A 17,828-nucleotide genomic window follows, 5' to 3' on the forward strand; every position below is an offset into this window, starting at 1 on the left:
ATTCCACCAGGCTGTTACCACTATGTTGGCATATGGAGTGGTTTCCCTGAATATTTGTTTGGCCACACGTTGGGCATCAGTGCACATGTTCACCAAGAACTACTGTCATTTCTTAACCATCACTTGATATTCGCCAAGTTTGTGATAAATTATATATTTTTTGTGTTGGAATCTTTTGAATAATACAACAAATTTCACTTCACAACTGCCTTGACAGCTAGGTCGGACTGAAAGGGCATTTTGGCTTTTTGGTTCTTCAGGATGTTTTGATTGAAGTCATTCTACAGACCCACCACCTGGATTGGTATCTATTTTAAAGGCGAGGAATCTGCAGTTAGAAATATTTATCAGAAGAACACATTACTTACATTACGTAACACTCTATCTGATAGAGACATCTATCCGCAGATTCCTTAACTGCGAATATCCCCAGGCGTCAGACTGGATCCGGAATTTTTTTGTGCAGCAGCAGCACCTCTGCGCACCGGGGATGCCACCACACGACCCCGCCCTGACATCGTCCACGTACGTGACGTCAGCCAGGTCATATAAGTCCCATCCCGGCGCAGTTTCCTTCTTTTCCGCGTGCAACGTGGATCCAGAGTAAGCGGTTCATCTGGCCTGTTTTCAGGCCCTTTTTCGACGCTTTGCGTCTGGAACAGTGTGTGATGCCTGACCGGCTGTTCTGCGTGCATCACACGCCGACGGTGTGGGGGTAGGTGATACCGGCGCGTATCTCACGCCGCTAAGGGCTACATATCCCTAGCGCAGTCCCCACAGGAACTAGCCGCGCAGATTGCCAATTGGCTCCTAAGGGTCTGACGGTGACGCAGTGATCCTCGCCATCCATAGACCTAGACCTATCAGGTTGTATTACTAGTAGCCTGTAGCTCACCCTCTGGGGCACATTAGGTTTATATGAGCACTTTTTTCGGTCCTGAAGAATTGCCCCGCTGGGCATGAAACATGTTGACCAAATGGAGGGTCGATATGAGGCCACACCAATAGTTACGTTGGTCCTCAGTACCCCTCCTTACACTTTTTAATAAAGTGGCTAACCACCTGAATAAAGACTTCCCTGTGGACTATCCAACTTTTTTTAAATTTTCCACCGTTTTGCTCACTACCTCACTTTTTAAGCCTCACAAGTTTCTACTTATCACGGCAAGGAACAAAAGACCTCCGCAAAAGAGTGACACTCGTTGTTACCCGTCGGGCATTGCAGCGCCGGCCCGACGCAGGAGCAGGAAGCCGATGATATAAACAACATCCAAAGTAGGCTGAATGAGACATGTCATCCAGCTCATCAGTTGTGTGAGGCTTCCTTAGTTCCGTCAAGGAACTTGCTGACCACCCGGCACTCCACACCCTCTAGCTGACTGTCAGCTAACTATGAGAGAGACCTTATTACCTGTCTAACCCCAGGGGAACTGTGTACATTTTTTCTTGTTTGCTTCCTTGACAAGTACACTGGACCCCTCTAAATATTGTCCATTTCCGTCCCCCCTTGTTGTTTACATGCCTTCAGGCTTCAAATCTTGTACTTCCTGTTTGCGGCAAATGTCAGCGACGGACCCACTTCTTATCTGTATGTGGTGTCTGGGTGAGCACCACGACTTCACGGACTGCAACGCCTGCCAACTCCTCAAGCCGAAGTCCTGGCGGGAGCACCGGATGAAGCTTCTTTCAGCACGGCTGTCCCGGTCGGAGTCGTCTCGTCCCCATGCCTCTTCAGCGCCCCCAACAATTGTCCCCCCTCTATCTGCCCTATCCGGGTGCGGGGGCGACTCGGGCCCAGCTAGAGGCCTATGCAGCGGCTCTTCAGGCCTCCCTTGGGTCCTCTCCCATACTTGCGGCATCCTCGGGGCCTCCGTTACTTGTGGGGTCCCCGACGGACTCGTCGGTGGGTTCGCCCCTGGCGCCAAATGAGCCCTTGCCCTCCAGGGACGTCGGAAATGTGGTATCGCTAGGCCGCGGCCCGGCTGGGTCCCCCTCCACGACCCATTGCACCCCTGCCGTGCCGCATAGTCCCGTGGGGCTCCCTGTTGCGTCGCAGGTGGGTGCTGGTGCTCAAAGCCTTGCTTTGAGCATGCCTCAGCATTCCCGGCAGGCGGCCGCCTGTCTGAAGACGGGTTTGCCGCCGTTCCAGCACCGTAAACTCACCTCCCCGGCTCTGCCTCTGCTTCTTTCTTCTGAGTCGGAGCCTGTTGTGGTTGAGGCTGAGTCTGCGCCGGTGTGGCGCCGGAGGCTTGCATCCCTGGCTCTGGCGCCATCTCTTTCTTCGGAAGGGGAGCTTGTCGTGGATCCGGCGCCAGACGGGGCCGACTCAACGCCGGATGGAGTCGAGTTGGCGCCGGACGAGGCTCGATCGGCGCCGACTAAAGTCGCTTTGGCGCCGCATCGACGCCAGGTTGTTGACTCTTCTACGGAAGCGTCTGGAGAGAGTTTGGCATCGGCCTCACACCCTGACATGCAGGATGTATTCTTGCCAGTGCCTCCATTACAATATGTGGACCCGGCAGGATCCTGCCTCCTCAGGAGCCCCGGACCCGGCAGGCTCCTCGCCTCCTCAAGAGCCCCATCAGGACCCCATTTTTCAATGGGGCTCCCCTCATTTGGGCATTGGTCGCACCCTCAGTGTCTTGGGAGGGTTAGCTTACAGCCCTCACCTACTGATGAGCTACTGTCCCCTCCATGGAGGGCTACCGAGACTGGTGCGGCTTTCTGAGAGTGGTTTCCTTGGCCACTCGGATTTTGAAGATGCAACCCCCTTCAGCACCCTTATCTGTGGACCCTTTACTTGATGTCCTTCACCGTGGGTCATGGAATGTGGAGCCGCTTCTGCTCTTTGAAGCTTCTCTTTATGATGCCCTTTTGGGTACCTGGGTTCGGCCAGCTTCAGGTGATCCGGTGGCTTGTTCTGTCTTGCTCCTCCTTTGGAGGTTTTCGGGGTGTTGTATCACTCTTTAAATGCAGCATCTGAAAGAAACAGGTTAGTATTAGATTCCTTACCTTAGAATATCCCCAGGCGTCAGTCTGGATCCGGAAACTTTTGCGTAGCAGTACCCCTGCGCGTCGGTAGGCGTCGTCTGCAGGCGTCCCCTGCGGCTCCGCGTCGTCGGCGTCGTGCGCCGTGATGACGTCGCTGGAGTATATAGACGCCGCCTCCGCGCGCTGACGTCAGTTCTTCTTTTTTCCGCGCCTGTTAGCGCAGATCCGAAGAGCAGTACTCCGGTCTTTTGACCAAGTTTTTTGTTAACTTCTTTACGGTGGGAAAAGCTAGGCGGGAGCGGTCCCGCAAGCTTCTCGAACTCCGGTTGTCGGCCCCGCGTCGAGAGCGGTCCCGGTCCGGTCGGAGGTCGAGGGAGCGGTCGAGGGAGCGGTCGCGGAGCCGCCATGGGCGCTCCGGGAGTCGCCACCATTCCTCCGGCTCGTCAGGTAAGCACAAGAAGTCGGGGCGTCGCCATCGCACCCCCGACTCCCCCCGACGCCCGCGTGCTGCGGCCGGGGGCTCGGGTGACCCCACCCCCGCGGTCCCGCATGGGTCGCCGACGCCGTCTGCCCCACACCTGTCGGTCCCTGGGGAAGGCGCGTCGCGTGAGGAGATCGAGGCCTTCCTCATTGCTATGAGGGCGAGGTCTTCTCCGGCGGGGCCTTCGGCGCCTGCGGGCCCGTCGGTCCCGTCTGGGGGCCCGAGCGGTTCGGGTGCTCCTGCCCCGGCGCCGCCGGTGGCTCCGGCCCCGGCGCCGCTGGTTCCCTCTGGTTCGTCGCCGGCTGGTCTCCCGGCCTCTCCGGCGTCGGTTCCTGTGGGCCAGCCCATGGTACCGCCCCCGCGTGGTGCAGCGACTCCGCCGTCGGCTCCGGCCGGCGTCGGGTCCCCGGCACCGACGCCGCGCGGCGCCACCCCCCTTTCCTCCCCGACTCCGGACTCGGAGCCGGACCGGCGTCGGCCGACGCCGGACCCGACGCCGATGGGGCCTGTTGACCCCGATGTCTATATCGTCGACCCAGAATATGGGTATGACGAGGAGGAGTATGGAGAGGGTTGGGAGGGGTCTGAGGACCCTCTATCCCGTGCCTGCCAGTACGATGTGGACTGGGTAGGTGATCTGGGTGATGCCAGTGGCCTGGACGAGTCGCCCAACCCTGGGTTTGTCTCTCCGTCCCCTGTGGCGTCCGAGGCGGGTGCTGCCTATTCGGTGGTCCTGATGAGGGCTGCCAAGGCCTTACACCTTGAGCTCCCCGTCGCGAAGGTCAAACCGAATATCCTGACGGAAGTTTTTAAACCGCAGTCATGCCCCCAGGAGCCTCTGCTGCCGTTTAATGAGGCCCTGACGGATGTCCTTCTGGGCACCTGGTCCAGGCCCGCCTCTGGTGCGCCGGTTGACCGGAACGTTGCCAGGCGTCACCGTCCCTGCGCGGACGACCCTGCCTTCCTGTCCACCCATCCCTCCCCGGAGAGTCTGGTGATCCAGGCCTCCACTTCGCAGTCCGCATTTCCGTCGGCTCCGCCCGACCGGGAATCAAAGAGGTACGACCAATTCGGAAAGAAAGTGTTTTCCTCTTTGAGTGCTGGGCTGCGGTCTTGTAACACCGCGTGCCTCTTGGGCCGCTACACCCACTCCCTGTGGGATACGGTCGAGGAGTGTTTGCCGCAATGCCCCCAGGAAGTGCGGGACAAGCTCACCCGGGCCTTTGTTGAAGGCCGGGATGCGGCGCGGTACTCGATCCGTTGTGGTCTGGACACCACGGACTCACTGGGACGGGCCATGTCCACTACGGTGGCGATTCGTCGCCATGCCTGGCTGAGATCTGCCAACTTCTCACCAGACGTCCAAAATACGCTTATGGACATGCCATTTGATGGCAGTCGCCTATTTGGTGACAAAGCGGACCACGCGCTGGAGCGCTTCAAGGACTCCAGGGTCACGGCCAAGTCCTTGGGTCTCTCGACCCAGACCCAGCGCCAGCAGACGGGTTCGTTTCGGCCCTTTCGTGGCCAAGGGAGAGGAGGTCCCACACGTGCTGCCAGCCACGCGGCGCAGAGCGCTCCCCAGCGCGGTGGCGCCCGTGGTTTCCGCCGTGGTGGCGGTAGAGGCCAGCGTCGTGGTCAGTCCACGCCTCCCTCCGCTGCGGCATCCAAGCCTTCCTAGTCCGAGCTTTCGGGCTCACGTGACGCCAGTGGGTGGCAGGGTTCGCCATCACCACTCCCGCTGGCGCGCGATAACATCGGACAGGTGGGTGCTGCAGCTTGTCCGAAGGGGCTATGCCCTCCCCTTCGAGTCCACTCCTCCAGCCATGCCACCGCAGAACCACCGTGTGTCGGGGGACCACTTGACACTTCTGCAGGAGGAAGTTACGGCCCTCTTGGCCAAGGGGGCCATCGAGCGCGTTCCTGGGCCAGAAGTAGGGTGTGGTTGCTACTCCCACTACTTTCTGGTACCCAAGAAGGACAAGGGAGGCCTGCGTCCTATCTTGGATCTACGGAACGTCAACGGCTTCCTCCGGAAGGAGAAGTTCAAGATGTTGACTTTGGCTCAGGTCTTGGCTGCTCTAGACCCACACGACTGGATGGTAGCGTTGGACTTGCAGGATGCGTACTTTCACATCCCCGTCCTGCCGGCCCACCGGCGTTACCTGCGGTTCACGGTAGGCCACGAGCATTTTCAGTTTATCGTGCTCCCATTCGGCCTTACCAGCGCCCCACGGGTGTTCACGAAAGTGATGGCGGTGGTCGCAGCTCATCTGCGCCGGTTAGGGGTTTCAGTCTTCCCCTACCTCGACGACTGGCTGTTGAAGGCGGGCTCGCCCCAGACAGTCGTCCACCACCTTCAGATGACGGCAGACCTCCTGCACGAGTTGGGGTTTTCCATCAATGTGCCGAAATCACACCTGTGTCCCTCTCAAAAGCTCCTTTTCATCGGAGCGGTTCTCGACTCGGCGCAGTTTCGGGTTTATCCCCCGGAACGGCGGGTCCGGGATATTCAGGCTCTGATTCCCATCTTTCAGCCGTTATCCCGGGTTTCGGTCAGGTTGACGCTGCGGCTTCTGGGGCTGATGGCCTCCTGCATCCTTCTGGTGCATCACGCCAGATGGCGGATGCGGGCTCTGCAGTGGGACCTGAAGTTTCAGTGGGCCCAGCATCAGGGCAACCTATCCGACCATGTCCTGATCTCGGAGGGCACTGCGAGACAGTTGCAGTGGTGGCTTACAGACCGCGATTGGGTCAGGGGCAGATCCCTCTCCCTTCCCCAGCCGGAGCACGTGGTTGTGACGGACGCGTCCCTCCAAGGCTGGGGTGGCCACTTGGGAGAGGCGGAGATCAGAGGCCTCTGGTCTCCGGCGGAGTCCCGGCTCCATATCAACATGTTGGAGCTGCGGGCGATTCGCCTGGCACTGAAGGCATTCCTCCCCTTTGTCAACGGGAGTGTAGTGCAGGTGTTCACGGACAACACCACCGCCATGTGGTACTGCAACAAACAGGGCGGTGTGGGGTCGTGGACCCTTTGCCAAGAGGCTCTGCGCCTCTGGCAATGGCTGGAACGTCAGGGCGTGACTCTGACGGTTCAACACCTGGCAGGTTCTCTGAACGCCAGGGCGGACGAACTCAGCCGTCGGTGCTCGGTGGATCACGAATGGCGTCTGAACTCGGATGTGGCGAGAGGCCTCTTTCAGCAATGGGGAGAGCCTTGGTTAGATCTATTCGCCACAGAAGAGAACGCGCAATGTCATCAGTTCTGCGCGTTGGAGTTTCCAAGACGGCACTCGCTCGGCGACGCCTTTCGGCGCGAGTGGAGTTGCGGTCTGTTGTACGCCTTTCCGCCTATACCACTTCTGCCCAGAGTGCTGAAGAAGATCAGGCGCGACCGGGCCCAAGTTATCCTTGTGGCTCCGGACTGGGCTCGAAGGTACTGGTATCCCGAGCTACTCAGCATGACAGTCGGTCCCTCGATCCGCCTGCCCCTTCAGGAGGACCTTCTGTCGCAGCAGCAGGGGACGGTCCTCCACCCGAACCTGTCCAGTCTCCACCTCCATGCGTGGAGATTGAGCGGCGACAGTTGAGGCCGTTTGACTTGCCTCCTGAAGTCTGTGATGTCATTCTGGCAGCCAGGCGTCCCTCCACAAAGTCGGTATACGCCTGCCGGTGGAACAGATTTGTGGCATGGTGCACAGCAAAGGCTGTGGATCCCCTTTCTGCCCCTCTATCTGAGGTTCTCCTCTTCCTCCTTTCCCTTGCCCAGCAGGGCTCTGCTCTGGGCACTATCAAGGGCTATCTTTCTGCCCTTTCCGCCTTCTTGAGGCTACCTGATCAGCCATCTTTGTTCAAGTCCCCTATTGTGTTAAGATTCTTAAAGGGCATCACGCACATGTATCCTCCAGCTCCGTTCGTGATGCCTCAGTGGGACTTGAACCTGGTTTTGACTTTCCTGATGTGCGCTCCCTTTGAGCCCCTTCATTCCTGTCCTCTCCGTCTTCTCACCTTAAAGACGGCCTTCCTGGTAGCCATCACCTCTGCCAGGAGAGTGAGTGAGCTCCAGGCTCTTTCTGTTCAACCTCCTTTCTTGTCTGTTCATCCTGATAAGGTGGTTCTTCGGACCAGACCTTCTTTCCTGCCCAAGGTAGTCTCTGCTTTTCACATTGGGCAGTCCATCACCTTGCCCTCCTTCTTCCCGCCTCCGCATCCTTCAAAGGATGAAGAGCGGCTCCATCGTCTGGACCCAAAACGTGCGCTTTCATTCTATATGGATCGCACACGCCAGTTCCGGGTGGATGACCAACTGTTTGTTGGCTACGTGGGTGAGAAGAAGGGAAGGGCGGTACAGAAACGGACCATCTCTCGGTGGGTCGTCCTGTGCATCAAAGCATGCTACTCTTTGGCTCGGAAGGAGCCTCCTGTTGGGCTGAGGGCCCATTCCACTCGGGCCACGGCGGCTACTACTGCCCTGGGCCGGGGAGTCCCTTTGCAGGACATTTGCCAGGCGGCCACGTGGGCCTCGCTGCACACCTTTGCGAGGCACTACTGCCTGGACAGTCAAGTCCGGAGGGATGGCTTCTTTGGCCGTTCGGTCCTCCAGGACTTTCTGGTGTAGGTTGTATTGGTTCGCAGACCCACCACCGGGGTTGGTATTGCTGGGGTATCTATTCTAAGGTAAGGAATCTAATACTAACCTGTTTCTTTCAGATGAACAAGTTACTTACCTTCGGTAACGATATATCTGTAAGAAACAGTAGTTAGTATTAGATTCCTTACCGCCCCGCCCATCCTCCCCGTTCTGCGAACTGATACCTAGGGTTAGGGACATCCCTTTCAGGGCCCTAGTTTCAAATGGCACCAGTGTTGGTTCTCACATGGCTCTGCGTGTTCTGGCGCGGAAAAGCTGTGTGCAAAGAACTGACGTCAGCGCGCGGAGGCGGCGTCTATATACTCCAGCGACGTCATCACGGCGCACGACGCCGACGACGCGGAGCCGCAGGGGACGCCTGCAGACGACGCCTACCGACGCGCAGGGGTACTGCTACGCAAAAGTTTCCGGATCCAGACTGACGCCTGGGGATATTCTAAGGTAAGGAATCTAATACTAACTACTGTTTCTTACAGATATATCGTTACCGAAGGTAAGTAACTTGTTCTACTGTCTGCCATTACTGCACTAGGTGTGTTCCTCTGCAACCATGTTGCATAGTCGTGGCTTTTACCCGTCTTTGATATATATATATATATATATATATATATGTGTGTGTGTGTGTGTGATATTGTGTGTTTATTCCCTGGGTACTGTTCTTCCTACGTCTTCACCTCTCTTCGAGGCTGCAAGGTCTGGTCCAATGTCTCCAAGTGTCAGGGAGCTTTTCAGTGAGGCATGCGGGATTGCTATATAAGGTCCCTTTTTGCGTTCCACTTACTGGGTTGATTCCCCAGTTTTACACTGCTCCCTTCTTCGTATTCAGATACTGAACAATTCTCTCTTCTGGACAAGGGTACTTTCCTTTCAGTCGGAGGGTGTGGTCTAGAATTCTGAGATTCTTCCTCCGTTTCTACGCCTTGATACTTTGGTGCCTCTGCTGCTCCTTCCTTCGGATATGCCTCCTTCTTTAGGTTCACCCTATTTTATATCAGCTGGGCATGCGGGACGGCTCTTCTGATGTCAGTCGTCCTAGGTCTACACCCTGCATATCTGTATTTCGTGTGTTGGTTCTCACCTTAGTCTTCCAGCTGCCTGGTCAAGCAGTCTTATGAGTATTTTAGCTACTCCGCCTTATGTTCTCTGTGGCTGTTGCTCTGTGCATGTTCTGTGGTGGCCCGCATCAGCGTGCTTCAGATTGTTACTTTAGCCCCTGTTCCCCCTTTTGGGACTGGGTGTGCACTTGGCGTGGTTCTTGTTTCCGCCTGCAATTCTAAAAACATTGCTGAGTTCTACCTCTTGACCTTTGGTTCTTAGCTGTAGCCTTTCCGGCCTTCCTTCCGTGTGCTAGCCTGGAAGGCTCTGGTTGCATCTCTCCATGTTTCTTCTCAACCTTTGGTCGGTATTCAAATAGTACACCATTGAGCTGAGAGTGGTCTTTCTTCCTCTCTCTTTCTTTTGTTCTGATATATGGCTGGTGCCGTTTCTACCTCTCATGCTTATACAGGTATGGTATAGCGCCATTCTCGCATCTTTGGGATGTCTTGCATCCCATTATTTTTTGCTCTTCCAAGCTATTTGGGTTGCTGTCTGGCTGTTCCGCCACAGCCTACCCCATTGTCAGTCACTCTGTTGCCGGCTCAAGTGCTTGGCGCTTTGTCGTTCTGTCGCAGACCCAATTCCCCTTTGGGGTATGGCTGTGGTATCTACTCTAAGTTAAGGAATCTGCGGCTAGATTTCTTTATCTGATGTACAAGTTACTTACCTTCAGTAATGATGTATCTGGTAGAGACGTTGTCTACCCGCAGATTCCTTAACCCCCACCCAGCCTCCCCGTTCTGCAATGACCTTGCCAAGTGGGGTTCTCCGCTGGCCTCTTTCAATTGCCATTGGTTTTTCTCTCATGGGCGCTCGTATTGTTTCGTCTCTTTGAGAATTGCCATAATACAGCCGACTCCTTCTTAGGGGTTTCTTTCCTGTACAATGGTGCCTTTTGATACACTTTCACCAGGAGATTCAGCTTCTTTTTCTTTTCTTCTCCTGCTGCCTTCCTCCTGCCCGCCTTCTCTGTTGACTCAGGATTCTGGTCTCCTCTACAGTCATCTTCTTTGGGGATCTGTTGACCTCTTTTTCAGACCTCCATTACTTTAGGGGCAGTGGCAGTCTTTTCATACCTTCTTGCAGTAGACTGTTGTTCTCTCTGTGCTCCGTTCTTGCTAGACTACACAGTTCTACATGGTAATGACAGTCTATTTCTGTCTGTTGAGATATTCTTCCCTTGTTGCACTTGGGGAAGGGTCTTCGCTTAGCTTGCGGGGTTCTTTCTCACAGCTTTTTCACTTATATGTAGGCAGTGTTTAATTCTGTCTTTTACGATGGCGTCTTGCACCATCCTTCTTTATTCACGGATTTTTCATACCACGCACACTGTTCCCATACTTTCACATTTTGTTGTTGGTAGCTCCGTGTTGTGCAGCGGAAAAGTTTATCCGAAGAAAACGGACATCAGCGCGCAGAGGTGCTGCTGCTGCTGCTGCTGCAAAAAAAAAATCTGGATCCAGTGTGACGCCTGGGGATATTCTAAATTAAGGAATCTGTGGCTAGACAAAGTCTCTACCAGATACATCGCTACCGAAGGTGAGTAACTCGTACTACTGATGACAACTTTTACTGTTGATTCCTTACTGCCTTACCAACTTCCTGTGCTGTGGAATATCTTTTTCTCCACCTAAAGTCGGCACAGATTAGAGATCTGTATATTGGTACAGGTTAATTACTTTTTGGGCTGTGGATCCAAGAATCCGAACAGTGTCAAGAAAGAAACTGATGTCAGTGCGCATGGGTGGTGCTTATATGTAGCACCAACTGTCACTTCCAAGCTAGAACCAGATTGACACAGAGCTCCACTACGCCACCTGCTGGGGCACAGGGTCTATGCTGAAAAGCCTTACAGATCCAGTCTGACGCCTTGGCATATTACAAAGGTCAAGAATCTGCTGCTAGAGTATCCACCAGAAAAGAGTTTCCTAAGGTAAGCAACTTGCTCTTCTGTTTCTTAAGGTTCACTGGGAAATTATGTACTTTACTGTCTAATTTTACATTATTACCATGTTCGAAATATAAAACAATAATCTTCAAAAAGGTTCTGTTTAGTAATGCTCAAGTCATTTTTTTTTTCTTGCTAGGTATATGCTTGGGGTGACAATGATCACGGTCAACAGGGTAATGGAACCACGACGGTCAACCGAAAGCCCACATTAGTTCATGGCCTGGAAGGGCAGAAAATAACCCGTGTAGCCTGTGGATCCTCCCACAGTGTATCCTGGACCACTCTTGATGTAGCAACACCCTCTGTGCATGAGCCAGTTTTGTTCCAAACTGCCAGGGATCCTCTTGGAGCTTCCTACCTTGGTAGGTTTCCTTGTCACTGTTAACATTGTGTCTCTTTCCTTGTGCCGGCTCATGTAGCTAAATGTGCGCAAATCCTCAAGACAATGCCTTTATCAGAATGCCCAAACTATCCTCATTCCATCTTGTAGTAAGGCAGAAATGTGTTTAACATTACGACCGTTCCTACTTTGTCCCATATACGTAGCAAGAGCTTTCCATTTGTTGTATGCTAGTCTGTGGGAGATGGTGTATTCTCATTGATTCATCTACTGTGTGCTGCATGTATGCCAAATTTAGAAAGAAGAAAGAGGTAGATTTTCCAAAACAAAACATGGGGATTTACTTTCTACAGTGGTTTTTGAAGCATGTGGTGACAATTTCAGGTGTGAGAAAGGTAAATTAAATTCTTCAGTCTGAATTGGGTCTGTGGTCCTTTATGGTAGCTGGTCTCTGACCACTTTCTAGAATGTACTGTGTCTAGAAGGCTACACATCTCGACTCTTTCTGGCAGCTGGTTTGGACTCTTATGAACCTTGTTACTCATATTAATAATCCCAGTCAGTACAGTATACTACCAATTTAAGGCATCTTGCAGGTAGCTTGTCATGGGGGCCTTCTAAGACGGGTTTACCACAGTCCTTCAACCTGACCATTGTTCAGTACTATTATTATATTAACTTGCATAGAATTTATTAATTGATGATGTAGTACATTTTACCTGGCAAAGTATGCTCTCCGTGCTGCAGTCTGTTGAATTGTAGCCCCAGAATGCCAGTGATGAATAAGAGGCACTCTTGCATGTTAAAAGTGTAAAGTCAGCCCTTTAAAGCAGCAAAGAGCACTTGTTTATAATGGTCCACGCCAACCTTATCCACCTACGAAATTAGTCTTTGAGAAAATGTTCAGCAGGTACTGGTCAGTCTGTTTTTAGGTCTCGGCAACGCAGCGCGCATGCGCTGCATAGGAAAAAGGCCCTTTGGAATCGATTCATTGTTCGCCCTAAAAACTTGCATGCGTTGCATTGCTTTCAATAGCAACGCGTGCACGTTTGAAGATTCCCTTGCGGGGGCGAGCTTTGGAGCCATGTGTTAGCAATTATCGTTCCTGGCGCTGCTCGCTCCCGCAAGGGAAACTCTTTCACTTTTGCCGACACTTTTTACTTTTAGCGCGAGGCACGCGCTCATGTTTTCAATTCCTTTCTCCCCATTTGCCCTACCTACACTTATTTTTTCTTCTGCCCTGGTCCTCCCTTCTCCCTGTTTGTCCCTCCTGGGACCTTGCCCCCATTTCAGTTTTTCGATCGGTTTGGCATCTGTGCCACCACCGATGTACTGAGGGGCGACTTGTTTCGGACTTCACTTCATGCAAATTACCCTTCTCTGCTGGAGCATTTGCATACCCGTCGCTGGAACATTTCTCTTGTAAGTATGCATGGGGTTGGGCTCCTCAAAGATTAACGTGTCGCGTGAAAGTAGTGAAATATCGGTGTTTATAATTATTTCCATACCCACCAACGGACGGTAGATTACCTATAGCCCACGGTGTCTGACTGTGGAGCTGCAAACCCGCACGGTCCTCCCATAGCTCCAGTACTGTATTGAAGTAAGCTTTGGAAGAGGCGGCAGGTGGCACCCCTTATCCGACTTCCAACCCTAATTATGTCACCCCCTGTACGCACTTTTTTTAGGTCTCGCTGGCGTTGCAGCGCTGCAAACCCGCATGGTCCTCCCATAGCTCCAGTACTGTATTGAAGTAAGCTTTGGAAGAGGCGGCAGGTGGCACCCCTTATCCGACTTCCAACCCTAATTATGTCACCCCCTGTACGCACTTTTTTTAGGTCTCGCTGGCGTTGCAGCGCGAAGCGCTGCCACCAACGAGACTTATAGTCGCCTTGCTCTCTCCCACGGGAGACAGAGCTGTGCACGAGCCGATCCAGACCTGGGGACGAGCCGACTCAGGTCTGTGAACGCGCGTGCACGCTCACGGCGTCACGCTCCTGTCCTCCCGCGTCTCTTCCGAGGCGTGCTCCAGGCCGACTTGCGGTGTGCATGCTCCAGCGTTTCTGTGGCCGGAGGTAGACGGCATGTGGTAAGTGAGGGCCGGGGGGATTTGTTTGCTTGTTTATTTTGTATTATAGAGATTCCCCCTAGGTTGTGGTTTCTCGAACTTGTGATGGTTAAGTTTACCCCTTACTTGTTTACTATACATGTCAGAAACTAACAAAACAAATTGAGAACTAAAGTCGGCAGCATCAAATCAGTAGTCGCCTTAAGGATCCTCCGAGGTACAGCAGTGACGTGTGTATGGGATAAGCCCCCCCCCCCCCCCGCGCCCCCCTCTGTTTGCTCCAGATCATCTCTGAAGCTCCCGGGCACCCAGCACGGCGTAAGCAGTGTTGGAGCCATTTGCATTCACTTTGGCGAGTCCTGAAGTATATAGAACAGAAGTAAATCCTCACCGGTATATCAGCGGTTTTATGTGCCAAAATATACATGCGAGCTTTTTTTGGTGTCTTATATGCCAGAGAAAATGTAAATTAATGTTACTAGCGCATTGATGGCCGTAGCTTCAAGCACATGTTTCTCATCGATCAAAGTTGCACTGACACATGTTTTTCATGTGTCAGCACAACTGCTGCTTCTCTCCCTGCAATGTGTACACCACCGAAACTGGACCCAGGTGGAGCCAGTCGCACTACAGAAACTGCATGCCTTGCCCAGCATGTAACCAAGCCGAAAGTTACACGGTACCTTCCGCCTCACACAGAAATATCTGGTCTGCCAAAACATGCTATTCGTATGTTTTGCTGGCTTTGTTTCCGGAGGGTTGCTTGCCAGGCGCATGAAGGGTGATGGCACATGTCCAGCCTACTAGTGGGAGGACAGAAACTTGTAACAAGGAAATTACATTTCACTCAGTGCTGTCTTGTGAAATGGATTAAGAGGCCGGATGCTTTGCCCCCGAGGATGGAGGCGGAATGAACTACCCTCTAACACGAGGGTCAGATGTATGGTGTGTGTGTGGTCGGGATCACGAGGACGGGGCAGGGGTGCATGCCTCTCCTTCTGTAGCACAGAAGCCTCCATTTCTTTGATGAAAAACTCTGTCCAAACAGTGGCTTAATATGTGGGTGTCTCGGAATAATAATGAACTCCTATTAAACTAAGCGGGCGTCCACAGTCCGAAGTGAACTCTTTTGAAGAGTTGCTCTGTTTGCCGGCACGCAGCACTGCTCGTCCAAGAAATCCTGGGGACCTCATAAGATATACATACGCACAGCAGAGAGGATTACTCATACTAAGTACACGTTGATTCCCAGCAACCAATAACGAAGATACACAGATATTTTCAGTGATAACACTAATTATTGTCACTAGTTATAACCTCAAGGATACGTCATTAAGACCATTCACATTAATGACTGTGGCGTCTACATCTCACAAGGTCACTTCGCATGCACCAAGTGCTGGCGCTTCTTGTCGCTTACATCCACAACAAGCATTTGCAATGCAATAGGTCTCGCATTTGGGCGAGTTTGAGCTATTGACATTGCAAATAATGCTTTTTATTTTTGTTTTTGTTTTAAAAACATAAATAAAAGGCATTGTTATTTGCAATGCCAATAGCTGAAACTCTTGTAACTGCGAGAACTATTGCATTGCAAATGCTTGTTCTTTGTTGCTGTTGGGTGCCTCCTTCCAAATGTTGCACCGTTTGGGTTCAAACCCCGCTTCCTGAGCCAGTAGTGTTTCGGTCCATTTCGTAGAATGAACAGTGAAAGCTCACACGGTTCGTTGGTGCGTAGCCAGCCGCTGATGACATCGGTGGTACAACTCACCCGAACTGATCTGAAAAAATAATTAGAGGGGATATGTACCTTCAGTGATCAAAGACAAATATTGACAGCCCTCCGCTGTGCAAGTGAGGCAGCGATTCCGTCTCCCGTTTGCTCATCACCTCACCCTAGCTCTCTGCTGGGATGTAATAAGAAATTATCATGGGGCGGCAACTCAGGTGTTTCGTGGACAGAAAAATACAGATCTATCAATATTTTATCCAAAACTCATTTTTGGGGCCGTTTGCCTTGTGCATTGAGGGAAGTTTAAGGACTTTAATCATCTATTGCATGCATGTGCAAGATGCCCCTTCTGGTGCAGTAGTGCCGATGGGAGGGTTCACTATGTCCTTTGGCTTCCAAGCGCTTTCCATGGTATTTCTTAATGCGCTGAATTGTCGCCTAGGCAAATAAAAGGGCAAAACCAATAAACAATGGATTAGAGTACATCTCAATAAATAACAGAAGCAATCATATTGATCTTTCTGTCTCATATTTTCATAAGATGCGTTTAGGTATAGAGTGCTTGTGTTCTAATGTTTTAAAGGGTTACAGCTGTAGTACAGCATGCCAATAAGTCAATATAAATCAAGAGTAAAACGTATATAGCAACAAGCTTTGGCATAGCCAATAGGTCTCGCCTTTGGGACGTTATAAGTGTTCAGCCATGCAACAGTTAATGTTGTTGCAGGAAGGATATTGTCCTGCATAAATAAATACTTATAAGGTCCCAAAGGCGAGACATATTGGCTATGCCAATGCTTGTTTTTCATTTGAGGGTTTTTATATAGCACTTATATAGCACTCATCTAGCTGCAGAGTCCTCACCTTTGAATTTCCCAGGCATCAGACTGGATCCGAAAGATTTTCCTTTCAACAATACCCCTGTGCACCGGTAGGTGGCACTGGTCGGCTCCATGTGGCGTCGTCTGCACCGGAAGTGACGTCCGTGTCATCTATCTGATAGAGACTACTAGCTGCAGATTCCTTCACGTAGAATTATCCCCAGGTGTGAGACTGGATCCGGAAAACTTTTCTTGCCACAGCAACCCCATGCGCCGGGGGACATAACGCCTCCGCCCAGGCGTCGTCCGCGTACTTGATGTCAGCGAGGTCACATAAGACCCACCCCGGCGCGCCTATGTCAGTTTTTTCCTTTTCCGCGTGCAACACTGATTCGGTCCTTCGGGCCTGTTTGGGGCCCCCCTTTTTTTCCCCATTTCTCTTTTGTGGGATAGGGTGCGAATGCCTTCCGGCTTCAAAACGTGCTCTTTTTGTGGGCGTCTTATGTCTGCAACCGACCCTCACCTCATTTGTATGTGGTGTTTGGGGGAGGAGCACTGCGCCACTGATTGTCCGGAGTGTCGACAGTTGAAGCCGAAGTCGCGGCGGGAGCACCGGATGAAACTTCTCTCGCCCCGTCTCTCCAGGTCGGCGTCCTCCCCTCGGTCTACTTCGGCAGACGGCTTCAGATACGGCTGTGGTCGTTGTCCTCGCCCTGCTTCAATGTCGCATGAGCGTCGCTCCCCGATGGGTAAGTGTCACAGTTTGTCCAAGGATGGGCTGGTTCCCGGAAGCCCAGGGGCGTGGACTCTCCATGGGTGATGCAACCCCGCGTGCTGTCCTATCCACCGCTTCCTGGAGACATACGCGGCGGCTCTGCAGGTCTCGCTGGTGTCTCCTCCTGCTCCTGGGGCGTTGCTGGATCCCCCACCTTGCGCGGGGCCCTCCGTGAAGCTGGCGGCGGCTCCGGCCCTGGCGCGGACTGGTTCAGATCCAGACTCAGAGGATGTGGTGATGTTGGGGTGCGGCTCCTCTGGGGCACCTCCTTCACGCCATGGCGTCTCTACCTCACCACTCACTCCTGCGGGAGTCCCTGTGGCGTCACGGAAGGTTGCCAGGGCTCGGGTCGCATCCCCGAGCCCCTCTCGGTCCTTTGACAAGGTGGTCCTGTCTAAGGCCGAAGTGACGCCGCTACTGTGCCAGTAGCAGCTGGCCCGTGCGGAGCCACAGGGGTCGGCGGCCCCTCCTCATCCCGCTCTGGGTCGAGGCTGGATGAGGACCCCTCGTCCCTCTCCGGGCCCATCTCGTTCCTTCCCGCAGGCGGCGGCCTCGGAGGGCGAGTCGGTGGCTGAATTGTCTCTGCCGCCGCCACATGGGTTACCGAGCGATCTCCGCCAAATTCTGGGCCGCGGCTGGGGGAAGACTTTGGGTCATTGCCCGGGGCCGTCTCGTTTCCCCACGCAGGTGTCTACCTCGGAGGGGGTCGGGTCGGCGCCGTCCCGGGGCCGGCTCGACTCCAGCTCCTCTCTGGTGCGGGATGACTTGGTGGACTCTTGTCCAGTGACGCTGGATGGTTCCGGTGTCCTGCCTCAGGTGGCGGACTCTACGGATCTGCGCAGGGGTCGTACCGCGGATTAGTCTTCGGACGCTCCATCTTCCCGGAGGCAGGCTGTATTTTGGTGTCGTCCTTTCCGGAG

The 17,828-nt window shown here is 53.3% G+C and overlaps 1 protein-coding gene across 1 annotated transcript in view; it reads left to right on the forward strand.

Annotated features, from left to right (window-relative positions):
* HERC2 (HECT and RLD domain containing E3 ubiquitin protein ligase 2) overlaps positions 1–17,828 on the forward strand; it is a 1,611,099-nt gene that overhangs the window by 981,063 nt on the left and 612,208 nt on the right. Inside the window, 1 exon segment of the mRNA XM_078658234.1 lies at positions 11,309–11,534. Within this exon segment, the coding sequence (XP_078514360.1) occupies positions 11,309–11,534 (226 nt within the window).

This window comes from Lissotriton helveticus, chromosome 8 (genome assembly GCF_964261635.1).
Source record: "Lissotriton helveticus chromosome 8, aLisHel1.1, whole genome shotgun sequence".
Taxonomy (NCBI): domain Eukaryota; kingdom Metazoa; phylum Chordata; class Amphibia; order Caudata; family Salamandridae; genus Lissotriton; species Lissotriton helveticus.